The 13877-nt window shown below is 30.2% G+C and overlaps 3 protein-coding genes across 3 annotated transcripts; all 3 read right to left on the bottom strand.

Moving 5' to 3' along the window:
* Positions 1–1450: 1450 nt before the first annotated feature.
* LOC132924113 (uncharacterized) lies at positions 1451–2954 on the bottom strand. The gene is given in 7 exon segments (XM_060988216.1): positions 1451–1480; positions 1482–1591; positions 1689–1816; positions 1943–2131; positions 2220–2274; positions 2370–2528; positions 2605–2954. Coding segments are annotated over 5 exon segments (474 nt in total). The 5' UTR covers positions 2237–2274; positions 2370–2528; positions 2605–2954.
* A 2857-nt stretch (positions 2955–5811) lies between these two features.
* Positions 5812–7819, bottom strand: LOC132925026 (uncharacterized). Its single transcript, XM_060989458.1, has 2 exons — positions 7562–7819; positions 5812–7092 (listed from the first exon to the last, which is right to left on the bottom strand). The coding sequence occupies exons 1-2, from the start codon at positions 7817–7819 to the stop codon at positions 6118–6120; spliced, it is 1233 nt and encodes a 410-aa protein (XP_060845441.1). The 3' UTR covers positions 5812–6117.
* Positions 7820–10990: 3171 nt separating this feature from the next.
* Positions 10991–13719, bottom strand: LOC132924108 (uncharacterized). The gene is made up of 2 exons (XM_060988209.1): positions 13610–13719; positions 10991–13461 (listed from the first exon to the last, which is right to left on the bottom strand). The coding sequence occupies exon 2, from the start codon at positions 13450–13452 to the stop codon at positions 11692–11694; it is 1761 nt and encodes a 586-aa protein (XP_060844192.1). The 5' UTR covers positions 13453–13461; positions 13610–13719; the 3' UTR covers positions 10991–11691.
* Positions 13720–13877: the final 158 nt, after the last annotated feature.

Consider the following 13877-nt stretch of genomic DNA (forward strand, 5'->3'; position numbering starts at 1 on the left):
AGTTTTCCAAGAAAACTTTCCATTTGGTCATATAAAAACCATATTGGTCGATAAATATCGTTCTGGCCGGCTCCTGATTTAATGCACGCTTTTTTCTTTCTCAAATGGCCCCGAAATGTAGCCATAATTGAATTTTTTTTATTTTTCAAATCTATGGATATATTCAAAATCTTGCTAATTCTGCACCACGCGTCATTCATTTTTGCCTTATCTTTGTGATTACGATGCTTTGCATTCCATAAAATCTCTTCTGTTTGGTATAACTCCACAAATTTAATCGAAATTTCGTTCGTTTTACGATACGGCTAAATGGACAAGTATGTATAATTGTTCATTGGTTAAAGGCAGTGGCGTATTTAGAATTTTGCTGCCCCGGGTACACATTTTTTTAATGCCCTTTTTCTCTCACAGTTTTTTTTATAGTAGCAATTTTTCTTACCCTAAAAAAACATACAATACATGTGATATGCTAATAGTATCAATAGTATCATGTAGTATAAAAATCTATCGAGTGTCCTAGAATGTTGAATATCGTAGATTTTCTTAGTAGTACCCATGATAACAAAAAAATTAAAGCCAATTGTAAAATTTATTAATTTATTCTCATAATATGTTTACAAACATCATTCAATTAATTTTTTTCGTCGCGCATTTAATCTTGCAAAATCTTCAATTATTTTATCATAGTTTAATGAATTTGTCAACTGTGATTCAATATTTAGAATCGCCAAAGAGTTTAAACGATTATCACTCATAGAAGATCTAAGGTATGTTTTAACTCTTTTAAGAGTACTAAATGAACGCTCGGCTGAAGTATTTGACGCAGGAACACACAAAAACATTCGCAATGCAATATTAACGTATGGGTAAATATCTTGTAAATTATCATCTTTCAAGAAATAAAATAATAATAATCAATATAGTTAACATAGTAAATAAAAATAACACAATTGAATTAATATTAAATTTTTGTGTTTCGTCTTTCACGTTAAACTGTTATTAAATAGCTGTTTTGCGATTTTCATTTGCTGTAAAATTATTTTTGACTCTCTTATGTCTGATTTCATAAATCTATATTTATAAACAGGATCCACGATTTCTGGCAGCAAACAGTTTAGATAAAACCTATAAGTATAAAATTGAATATTGATATACTTACTATATTTTATTAAAAACTAAATATTGGATTTAACAAAAGTTAAATCAATATTAATTCTAACAATGTTTACGTTTTTAATTTATCGACCATATGTGTGCTCCAAAAATCATCATCATATTTTATTATCTGGACTGACATCCAATTAGTCGTGTATATAATAAAAAAGCATTGTTCCTTTTGAGAAATATGCAATTGTCCTTGAATTTGGTAGTAGTAAATATGATTTTTACTTAATACCAATTTGTTTTCTTTGATGGAACAATACTTCAGCTGTGTTAAATAAATTAGGTTTTAAAAAAATAAATAAGGAAAGGTATTTTTTTAGTAGAAAACAAACTTTGCCAGTGGATACAGCCTCCATCTCATTTTCCGTGTCTTTTGCAGCATAAGGACATTTAATTTCAACGATAGCAGTATCACCAATAATTCCATCTAAAATAATTTTGAAAAAAAAATATCGTAATATTAATTAATGAATTATTTTATTATATACTAGAGAAAATAGTAAGAAAATCAAATCTTGTTAAACCTGGACTAGCAGCTAAATATGGAATTTGCGTATCAATCAAAAGACCACATTTTTTTATTTTGTAACCGAACTTTTCTTCAAATTTTGTTTTTGCCTCGTCTTCCATATCCCTACCATACTGGACAGACCTATAAAATAAAAAAATAATAGAATCTATTAAATAAAAAAAGAAATAGAAATAAAAATATTCTTAATATTAACAATGCACATTTTAATTATAGTGCGGTATTTTAAGTGTATAACATTAAACTAACTTGTTATTGAATGTTAGATATAAGATTGAATGCACTATATTTTTGCAACTAGTATTACGACGCATTTTGCATACACGATCAAAGTTACTAGCGGTGAGTCGAATCATCCTTTCTGCCCTCCAGTTTTCACTTTCGGCTTGATGTCTTGTAGTTTCTTCTACTGTGGTGCGGTTGACGTCATATAAAGTCCTTTAGAAACGAAATTATTGAATAAAACGAATAATAGCTAGGTATTGGGTATTCAGTATTTATATCGTTGTTTGCCTATAGTACCTACTTCAGAAACTGTTCCATATCTTTTACAAATGATGGATCATCGACTTCTCTTATACCTATAATAACGTAAACAATACAACAGTTATTAATTAGATATAATTAAGTTTATTTATTACAATTTACAATAATATATGAGCTTATCATTACATACCGTCTAATATGTCTGCGTTACCATAATGTTCGTCTGGTTTGGAACTAGCTTTTGGTCGTCGTTTTACTTTATATTTAAGTTTGGTCGAAAGTCGTCTTCGTTTTTGGCAAGCAGAACGTTTTTTTATTACTTGACTCAAAAATGATTTAGCCGTTTTTCCTAACAAAAAAAATAATTAATAGGTTATTTTACATTTGTATATAATAATAATTTTCAAAAAAAAATGTTATCTTACCAGGACTTGTTTGAGTGATATGTTTTTTTACAGCTCTTAAATACTCGCTAGAATTAAAACTAACCACGGCTGCTAATATCCTTGTATTATAAGAACTCCTTTGATTATAATTTATTCTTTTGCCACCAAGAAATTTATTAATAACACTATTAAATTGTTCGCAAATGTTATTGTCTACGTCCAATATAAGACTCTTTGCATTATTAGCCAAACGAGAAACAATTATATTAATTTCTTTGACTATACCATCATTTTCATTTGTCTTGCAGTTATCAACTAAGTTATCTGCAGATTTTTCGCAAAAATAAGGAGCACATTTTTTATGGCAATCAAAAAGTCGATGGTTTGGTGCGTTGGTTATGTCGTATTTAAGATCTAAAAAGCCCCAAATAAATAAATAAAATGTAATAAACAATAACATAAATTAGGTAGGTACTTACTTAAAATTTTCTGTTGTAATGGTTTTTCCTCAGATTTTCTATACTGTATAGCTTTGGTTATATCAGTTCTAAGCCTAACAAGGTTATCAGCAATTTTTTTTCTTATTGCAATAGGAAATTCTGTCCGTTTAGTGAGAGCAGACATTTTTTGGGAATAGTTCCTAAGCATATGATTTCTGCATTCAATTTTTTCGACTCTTAGGCTCGGACCATACGGTAGTATTTCATTTAGCCTTTTTGTGACACTACTGTCACCGTCACCTAAAACATTTTTTTAGATTCTGAACGGAGTGAAAAATACAAGAATGTTCATAAGTTGTACTTATTGCCATTAAAAAAATCGTCGGTCACATTTTTTTTATTTCTTCAATTTTTTACAAAATATGATAAAATCGCGTAAATTTAAAGTTATTTTGTTGTTAAAAATTCATAAAATTTGATTATAAATTTTTATTTATGTAATAAACGTAATTGTATCTTACCAATTAATTTTGAATATTTAACGCCATGCATTTCGAAACTCTTGGTAAAGCCTTCGGCTACTCCGTCCGCTTCAATACTTGTAGCACCGTGTTTCCAATTCAGGAAGTATGTGTGTATAGGTTTTTCAATATTTTTATTAGAAGAACGTTCACAAATTACGCAATATCGGTTTCTGATTCCGACAAAAAGTATTTTTTTTGTTTTGTATCCAATAATACTTGCCTAAAGTCACGTAAAAATTAGTTAAGATTAGTTATAGATTTGTCTATTAATTTAATTAATAGTTATTTGAATTTTATTTTATTATGTAATTTTTAAATTGTTTAAAACACTTACCACTCCGGAAAAAGCGTCGTATTTTGTTTTATAGCTCCGCTTGGACCACTGAGCGTCCGCAACAACTGTAATGAGTGGTATACCATTATTATCAACAGAACCCGATTCTATAGCATATTTTCTTTCTTCATCTCTTGCCGCTTTCATTTCTGACCAAGCTGTGCCTTTAATATCATCTTGGAGAACTGACTGAAATGAATGGTACATTTTTGCAGACATGTATGGTATTTCTAAACCAGCAGAAAATTCGGCTAGTTGGGTATAGCCAATTCCTACTTGTACAATAAATTACTATTTAATTAAAACAAAATCGCAAAGCATTACATTTAAATCAATATTTTAATTACCAATTGCAATAGTGCTATTTATAATAGCTTTATTTATTGACCATTGATTTTGAAGATTTTCATTAAATTTTGAAGAATATATTTTTTTTTGAATATTGCACATTTTACATTTGAACAAAAATTGTGAATAGTAACCTCTCCTAAATTCTGATATATATTCCATGTTCATAAAATTACATCCATACATTCCTTCGTGAGTACAATCAAGAACTTGACTAAAAACATATCCAATGTCTACAATCCTACACCCATTTATTTCACCTGCTCTTTCACTAGATAAATATATAGGTAATTAATTTAAATTTTAATTCATAAAACATTACGGATGGTAACAAAATTCTTACATGAGGCTTTTTTCTACCTCTGAGACTGAACTGACAGTCAGTGCGTGAGAGTCAATAAATTCGTCATGGATTTTAGCACACCCATACATAATGAAAATATTGTCTAGACTCTACACTACAATTTATTTAAAATACATAAAAAACTACTATATGATTTAATATAAATTTTACTCGAAAGATGAATTTATTTCAGTAGCCGTAAGTTTAACAGTTAATTCAGGTTCATCAAATTGGTTTTGTACTTGCAATTTCAGTTTTGGTGTACTTGTCTCTGCTGTAAATTCTACACAACTCGCTATTTGTGGTGAACTAATGCAAAAATCACTGTAGCAACACCACCATAATATTAATAGAAATTTAAATAAACTGCTAGTTGTCTCTTTACAAATAATAAAAATATGTTTAAAATATTTAACTTACGGATTATTATGAGTATTATCGCAAGAAGTTGTAAGTTCGTAACTTTCCACATTCGATATATCCAAATCATTGGCATTTATATAAGTTCTATTTGATGGTGTACTACTTATCAATAGTGGTATATCACCCTTTGTACTATAAAACAGTTAATTAATTAATAGATATATTATTTTTAACTAAAATATTAAGTATATAGTAATATAGTATTGTACATAATAAGTACATAAAGTGTTTAGTATATTATTACCAATCGGAAGTAGGGATTGATGTCGAAGTACCTGGAAGACAGTTATCGGCGCCTAAAATGGGCGAGTCAATATTTTTGTTTCTAACAGAAAAAAACAATATATGACATAATATTATGTTGTAATTTAAAAAATAGTTATGATTACTTAATTAGTTCAATAGTTGATTGATTATCCATTATTTCTTCATTACTTAAGTTTTTGAATATTTTTAAACGATCTTTCATTATACTTTTCATAGGTCTCTTTTTAGAAACAAACGATTTTGGTTTTTTGATTTCAGTTTCAATTTTCGGTGAGTTAGTAATATTCAAGTGTGAAGATTCCACATAGTTGATTAAAATTGCATTATATCGATTTTTTTCAACTAATTTAAAGACACTTTTGTGTACATTTTCCGATGCAAAGTATTCGACATGCACAATAGGGTTTTTATCGTTTGGTAATACATTTGTGCCTGTTACTTGCCATTCGATGCCATCTGAGGTAAATTCTGTTTGATTACAATTTATACAAATATACCACTTACCTGGCTGTGGCTCAAGTTTTGAACATTGAACAACGTTTAATACATTAGTTGGGTTCCTAAGCATTTTTTTAGCTTCCAATAAATTAACTTTAAAACAATTAGTTAAAAAATACACTTTTACATCCTTCGTATTGCATTGTTGATTTTTTGACTTAAACATTTTTCAATTTTTGTATATCAATTTTTAAGAAATAAAAATAACAGACCAAAGTAGATCACAGTTAGTGTAGTCGAGTCACACGATCACGTCTTACTACATTGTTATATGTTACAGCTATTTACAACATATTATATTAAAATTAAAGGAATCTGCTGAATAAACCCTTTTTGAACGGACGAGCCGTTCATATAGAAAAATTAAAAGAATTATTAGCTGGTGACAATAGTGTAATCGCGTAAGAATGGAGCAGATTTCCAATGATACAATCTTATTCTACTTTGAAATGCACTCATACCAAAGATGGACAACATGTCATTAGTTAGTATTATTATTGGTGGACCTTGTAACGGAGCGTCGCCTTGATATTTTACGTGAACTCTAGTAGTGTCACCAGCTAATAATTCTTTTAATTTTTCTATATGAACGGCTTCGTAATTAGGTTCGTTCCATAGAACTAACCTTTTACCTGCAGCCTCTTGAAATGCAAACTGATTAGTTTTATTAGCTGTTCCAATACTACCGTAGTTAATAAAAAAAGCGGCTATTGGATCGAAAAAATAATTTTTACCCGCATTGGGTTCTGCGTGAATTGCTATTGTATTTAATTTAGGTACGCGTTTATCGATAACATTTAATACGTCTGTTAAAAAAATATTGATATTTTCAGTATTGTTATTAAATTGATGTCGTAATAATTTATCAGCAATTTCTACAGAAGTGTCAACATCGTAATAAACTTCGGATTGAATTCGGTTATACGCGTTAAAATACGGTTTTACTTTTGGGTCTGAATAGTATTCATCGAAATCTTTTAAAGTCCACCAATTTAATTTCGCACACCAATTTCTAATGTCGCGTTGTGCATCTTTGCTATCAGTGTACATCCAATTTAAATTTGTATTATTAAAAAATTCCTTAATATTTAAATACGCGTGAGGAGGACAAGTAGGATATTCGTACAATAATTGTGTAATTGTTAACGGGCCGTTCGCCTCGCATATGGGTGTGACCGCCTTTTTGGAATTAGCTTTGCGTTTTGACCCAATTGTATCTCTTGCGTCATCGACTTCACCAGACACTTTGCCTTGTACACTAATGGATTGTTCGCATTGAATGTCGCACGACAACGCACCTCCGCACCCATCCAATAATCCTGCTTGTCCCGATCTTCGATATCGCCTTTCCTATTTTAACGATAAATAAGTTGGTGTAAAGCACAGTTTTAATATATATTGTACTTGTTCGTTGTTTAGTAACACATATGTTTTTTTAATTTCTTTTTTAATAATATCTTGTGTATCAGTTGTAATAGGTGAATGTACGAATGAACATTTTTTACAACGTTTGTCATAAAATATATATTCATTAAATTTTGTAGCTGATATTAAATCAAAATAATCGAATATTTCTAAGAATTCAGTTGATGACGAACATAAATGGCGAAATACGAAAAAGGCATCACTGTAATCTAAGTTCAAAACTGTTTGAACCGCTGATAACATTGGTGTACTATATAATAACGCTGTAGTATTATATTTTAATGGAGTACTAGTTATTCTCTTTTTTGATAGAGGTCGAATATAATTTATATAATAATTGTATTTATTTAATTGAAGATGCCTTTGTTTCAATAAATATTGCTTTAATACATACCGATAGATGTTGATATCTATCACGTAATCTTGCATCTTCTGCGAAGCCACCAACTCCGTGGACGAATCGAGAGGCTTTAGATAAGTATCTAAGAATATTGGCGTAGTCGACTGGTTGGAGCTGGTTTGCCCTAGTAATTCTGCGAAGTCTACGTCGCCCGAATGATGTCCAAGCGTTTGATCGCTGAAGCCATTGACATCTACAAGATTCATTTGAGTTGGGACAGATGTGGGACACGTGGAGAACATATAGTTTCATTTGACATATATGATATTATTTCAGCATTATGATATAGTAAAACCCAGAGATAAGAAAAACAATTATGAAGATATTCTTACCTCGTAATGATTTCGACGTAATCATAACTGATAAATAGTAAATTGAGATTATGTGTTTTATAGGTAGGTACGTAAATAAGCACGTTCTCACTATTCTCATTCGTGATCACCGTGTTGTGCGCGTTGTGTCTGTGTAATTTCGTTATATTTTCATATTTTCTTATACATACCATATTAAAAAAGGTACATTAAGTATGGACAAATTTATAATTAAAAAAGTTTCAACTTCGGTTAACACGAGCACTGATGGCTCCACTGATTTGCCGTTACCATCTTCATCAACAATTAATGATAAAACAGTAAAGCGTCGTAAGTATAAAGACAACTATTTAAATTAATATATATAAATATAAATATCCTATTCATACAATAATTGGGAAACGGTTAACGGCCCGTTCGCCTCGCAAATGGGTGCGCTCGCCTTTTTGGAATTAGCTTTGCGTTTGGTCCCAGTTGTATCTCTTGTGTCATTGATTTTACCAGGCACTTCGCCTTGTACACCAGTGGATTGCTCGCATTGAATGTCGCACGACACCTCACCTCCGCACCCATCCAGTAATCCTGCTTGTCCCGATCTTCGATATCTCCTTTCCTATTACAGTGATAAATATGTGTTAATATAACACAATTTTGTAATGTTATCAATTTGTTCATTAGTCAATAGTTGATATGTTTTTTTTATTTGTTTTCGTACTGAATACTCTGTATCTGTTGTAATAGGCGCGTGAACAAATGTACATTTTAAACATCTGGTATCGTGAAAAATATATTCGTTGAATTTAGAAGCCGAAGTTAAATCGAAAAAGTCAAATATTTCTAAAAACTCAGTAGAGGACGAACATAAATTACGAAACAAGTAGATGGTCCTGGCACTCCTGGGTCGTCTGGGTTGGTTTCATGTAAACTGTTACTGTATACTGTTCAATATAACGAGAAATAATAGTGACTATTGTCTATTACAGTTTACAGCGTTTACAGTGACTTGACACTTTACGGCTGTAGTAGAATAAAATAGTGGGAGTAAGGCAATAAATAAAAAGAGAGAGAGAAGGGGCTATGATGTGGGAATATAAATGTATTGGTGAATTGGTAAAGTAATGAAATGATAACAAGTAATAGAGATTAAAGGGGAAATAAGTTTGTGTATGATTTGAAATTAAATGCAGTTGGTTGTTAAATAATTGAAATCAAATACCCTATCTACATTATTTTATTCTGCTACCATTATATTATTGGGTCGACATGAAGCTACGTATTTAATTTTATATATATATATTTGTTAAATTTCCACTTACCTTTTCGTCAACGGATGTGTTTAGGTGTCTCGGTGTTGTGATTCGATAAGCATTATTATATACGATCCGATTTACTTTATTAAGATAGATACTGAGTCGTTTGGGCTCGAGTATAACCTATATTGGTATATTAATGTTGCAAGATATTTAGAAAGGGTTGGATAGATATTAAAATTAGGATTTAGGATCATAGGACAATGTATTAATATGTTATTGGATGTCAGGCAGTATAAATAATTATACGAACGTTTTTAAGTTTTAAGTAATAAGGCCAATATACCAATCTAGGTTTATACTTAGAAAACGGGGAACCAACGCAACGTTACGAAATTAATAATAAAAAGGGTCTCAGTACGCGGAATCGAATCTTGTGCTGTTCTCGCGTGTCTTCAGTATTTCTTCGTGTTCTTTTGGCGGTGTTTCTGCTTGGAGCTTGTGTGTCGTATTGGTGAGATTTTTACACAGCACGCCTGCTGTGAGGGCGTTGTGGTTTTTATACGCGTTCTTCGATGATCTTTTGAATGTATATTTGCGGCATTTTTGATATAGATAATTTTGGTCTGTCCGTAATTATGTGATTGACATTTATATTTTAAATTTAATTGTCGTAGTGTTAGTTCCAGTATCTTTGTATAATTTGATTATCGTGGTATTTATTTTAATTCTTTAATTGCGGTTTCATCGCGTTGATATGATTGAATGATAGTATATGGTACTTATATTAGTTTGATCGATTGCTATTTTATCATCTTCGTATAGTTCGTAATTGTAACATTTATTTTAATTCTTTAATTGCGGTTTCATTGCGTTGATATGATTGAATGATAGTATATGGTACTTATATTAGTTTGGTCGATTGCTATTTTATCATCTCCGTATAGTTCGTAATTGTAACATTTATTTTAATTCGTTTATTGCGTCTGGTTCCACATTATCTAAGTAAGCCTACAATCGGAAATCTGCCTTATATATTTATTGGATTATTATAACTGTAATATTTATATATTACACGGCGTTTAGTCGTTTAGTGTTTACGGAGATAAGACCATAACGATGTTATCGAGATCCGGTTGGCGGTTAGCCGTTAGGTTAGGTTACGAGACCCGAGACTACGAGAGAGCTGATATGAGATTATAAAAACAGTGTGGCGCAAAATACAATAAACATGAAAACATGTGTGATAACTTTTGCTGCGAGAAAAAATTACAAAAATTTCAAAACATCGATATTGTCTTCGATGTATCAATGACTAAACATCGATGTTAAAACATCGATGTTTTTTGCCCACCTCTAACTGGTACATTATTATTTCACGGACGGTCGTTCAGAGCGTTTCGCATCATTACAGGCCGTTACGTAAATTGTTCACACATTTTTGAATGTAGTACACAACGAGCTACGCGCTCGCTCCTAATTCACAAGTCTTAATCCATTTGTTAATTTAAGCGCCTAAACATAGGTAAACATCAAAAATACATATGCATATGCACACTTTATTTTTTTTAACATTAATTTTAAGTTCCATTATCGACGCATTATTACTTATTTCATCAACACTAATAGTGTCTCTACCGACTACCTTATATCTGATAACAGTGATAACACCAATAAATTGCATTCGCTTCGTACGAATAAAAAAAATAAGACCGTCTTTAATAATTGTATATTATTAAAAACAAATTTGGTTTTATTAAAAAAAAAAAGAATGTATGGTAATAAATAATAATCATCATATTATGTGTAAATTGCTACTTTTTTTTTTTTTTTTTTTGCTGCGCTTCTTGAATGTAGGGGAGACCGGGTACGATTGTAACATTTTCTATACTATTATTTATTTATGGGAAAATATAAACTTTTTAGCATTGATTTTGCACTCAACTGATTCAGTAACTTGTAATCTTAATAAATATGTATAAATTGAACATTAACTTCCATATGTGAATCTGTAAAATCTGATCTAAAAAAAAAAAAAAATGTTACAATTGTACCCAGTCCAGGGTCAATTGTAACAGTACTAGGGGACAAATGTAACACATACATAATATATTAATCAAAATTAGATTTTTAATAGTATAAGCCTTCATTACTAAAAATAACAATTAAAAAACAGTGGTAGAACATACTTAATATAATAATAAAGAACAAGTTATAATCTTTTATAGTTTAAGCCTTTATAACTAAATATTAATATTAAAAAAACAGTGGTAGAACATACCTAATATAATAATAAAGAACAAGTTATAATCTTTTATAGTTTAAGCCTTTATAACTAAATATTAATATTAAAAAACAGTGGTAGAACATACCTAATATAATAATAAATAACAAATTATAATCTTTTATCGTTTAAGCCTTTATAACTAAATATAACAATTTAAAAATACTAGTAAAACATACTTAATAAAGTAATAAAATAATATAAAGGTTATTAAAAGATAATAACTCTTAATAATAACTAATTAAAACAATATCAGTCTTAATGTTACAATATTTATAGTTAAATATCATCAGCCTCACAATTATCACAGATATAAAATACAGTAAAGTTGTTTTTAGTACAAGCTTCATGAGACCAAAGTTTGCACCTATGACATTGAATCCATGGTTCTCCACTTTTACTTTTTGAATAAAGTTCTGAGCAAACCGTACAAAAAGCATCATCATCTTCATCACTTTCATCAATTATCTTATTTTTCTTTTTCTTTGTGGCTTTGGATGTTTGTTTATTTTTTCTAGCCTCTGTATATAATAGTTTGCGTTTAGCAATGTTATTTTTTTTGTTAGCATTTTGTTCAATTTCATTTTTTTCTGGTGTGTCTGTTAGTATTTTAGTTGTTCCTTTTTTTCTCCCACCCTTTTTTGCCATTTTTTGTGCTAATTGGGCTTTAGGATAAGGTCTAATACTTTCAGGTGATATAGTTATTGATTCTTGATTTAATGTTTCAGTTATTATGTTTGTTATAACTGTTTCTGTGTTATTAGATGTTTCATTAGGTTGCATGTTATATGTACTATCTAATACAATGTTTGTAACAGTTGATGGCGCATATTCATCGTCATCAAACACATTTCTATTGAATGGCCATACACCAGACACAGAAAAACCATTCATAATATTTTTTGGTGTAGCTGCATTTATAAGGGCATTAGAAGTCACAGAAGGCAAATCATATATAGTAAACCTTTTACCAGGGTTGCTCTTCATCCATGAATCCATTTCTTGGTTAATTAATTTTTTAAATGGACCAAACACTGACCTGTCTAAAGGTTGAAGTTTGTGGGAGCAATGAGGGGGGAATGAAAGCAACACAACGCCATTTTCTCTACAATAATCAATTACTGGTAAATATAGATGTGATTCGTGGTTATCTAATAGTATCAGCACCTTTTTTTCTTGTGTGGGTCTTACATGGTTGACAAAATGTTGCATGAATTCTAAGAATTGGTCTCCTTGCATCCACCCTGATTTATTTGATGTGCCTACACACCCTGGTGGCCCTCCTCTAATAAAATGATCTTTATAATTCACTCTCGGAAAAACAAACATAGGTGGTATAGTATTGCCTAGAGCACTAACTGCTAAGCACATTGTAACCAATGTTCCACGTTCGGATGATGTTATTGCTCCTACTTGTTTTTTTCCTTTTTGTGCTACTATTTTACCAGGATTTTGCACAGTAGTTATCCCAGTTTCATCTAAGTTATATATCTGATGTGCTTCAAATTTATATTTCACAAGAACTGAATCATATTTATCCATAAATTTTTTAACATTTACTGGGTTGAAGTTCATTGCCCTAGCTAAACTAGTAGCCTCTGGTTTTCTTATGGATAATGTATTGTTACGTTTTAAGAAACTAGAAAACCAATCATCACCTGCAAATTCATGTTTGGTCCAACTAGGTGGTATTTTTAAATCTAATTTTAATGCAAATTCATAAGCAAGTTTTTTTACATCTTTGGTGCTCAATCCAAAGTACATGTCAGCACAATTTTTTAAGTAATTTGTTAACATTGATTCTTGTAAATTGTTAAATATTCGGGTGTGAGGTCGATAACCACATTCAGGTAGAGGACCACCAGAATCACGGTAAGCTTTCAATTTTTTTATGTAGCGATTTAAACTTACATGACAAATTTCAAATTGATTTGCAACTGATCGTTCAGATTTATTTTCTTTTATACAGATTTCTGCAGCTCTTTTTATGACTTCACTATCAGTGCCTCTATTTGTTGTTCTTTGTCTTATTCGTGGCATGGCTATTACCTATAACAAAGAATAATGAATAATTGCTTCTTACAAATATAATTTTAATAAACAATAATAAAATGTTACATTTGTCCCCCATTTAACTGTTACAATTGTCCCCAAACAATATTTATGTAAGAAAGTAAATATAAAAAAAAATACTTACTACGCACAGACCAGACAAGACAATCAAATTAAAGAACACTTCTTTCTTTATATAAATATAACAGTAACTAGAAATTATAAATAAATAACAACGTTTAAATAAAAAAATACGACAAAATATTTTATTTACAATCTGAGTTGATAAACGTATTTTATTATTTTTCTGATAAGGACAATATGATATCGCCGTATTGATAAAGGGGAATTAGTTGCTATTACAGTGGGACAACTGTCGTATTTTTGCCATATTTTAAAATCGAACCTAGAAG

Source organism: Rhopalosiphum padi, chromosome 3 (genome assembly GCF_020882245.1).
Source record: "Rhopalosiphum padi isolate XX-2018 chromosome 3, ASM2088224v1, whole genome shotgun sequence".
NCBI lineage: Eukaryota > Metazoa > Arthropoda > Insecta > Hemiptera > Aphididae > Rhopalosiphum > Rhopalosiphum padi.

Bases quoted from the DNA above. Each gene is read 5' to 3' on its own strand.
- LOC132925026 (XM_060989458.1), bottom strand. From the start codon at position 7,819: ATGAAACTATATGTTCTCCACGTGTCCCACATCTGTCCCAACTCAAAT. The intron at 7,093-7,561 runs GTATGTATTAAA...TCGTTAAAATAG, and splicing joins ATAGATATCAACATCTATCG to GAAAGGCGATATCGAAGATC.
- LOC132924108 (XM_060988209.1), bottom strand. From the start codon at position 13,452: ATGCCACGAATAAGACAAAGAACAACAAATAGAGGCACTGATAGTGAA.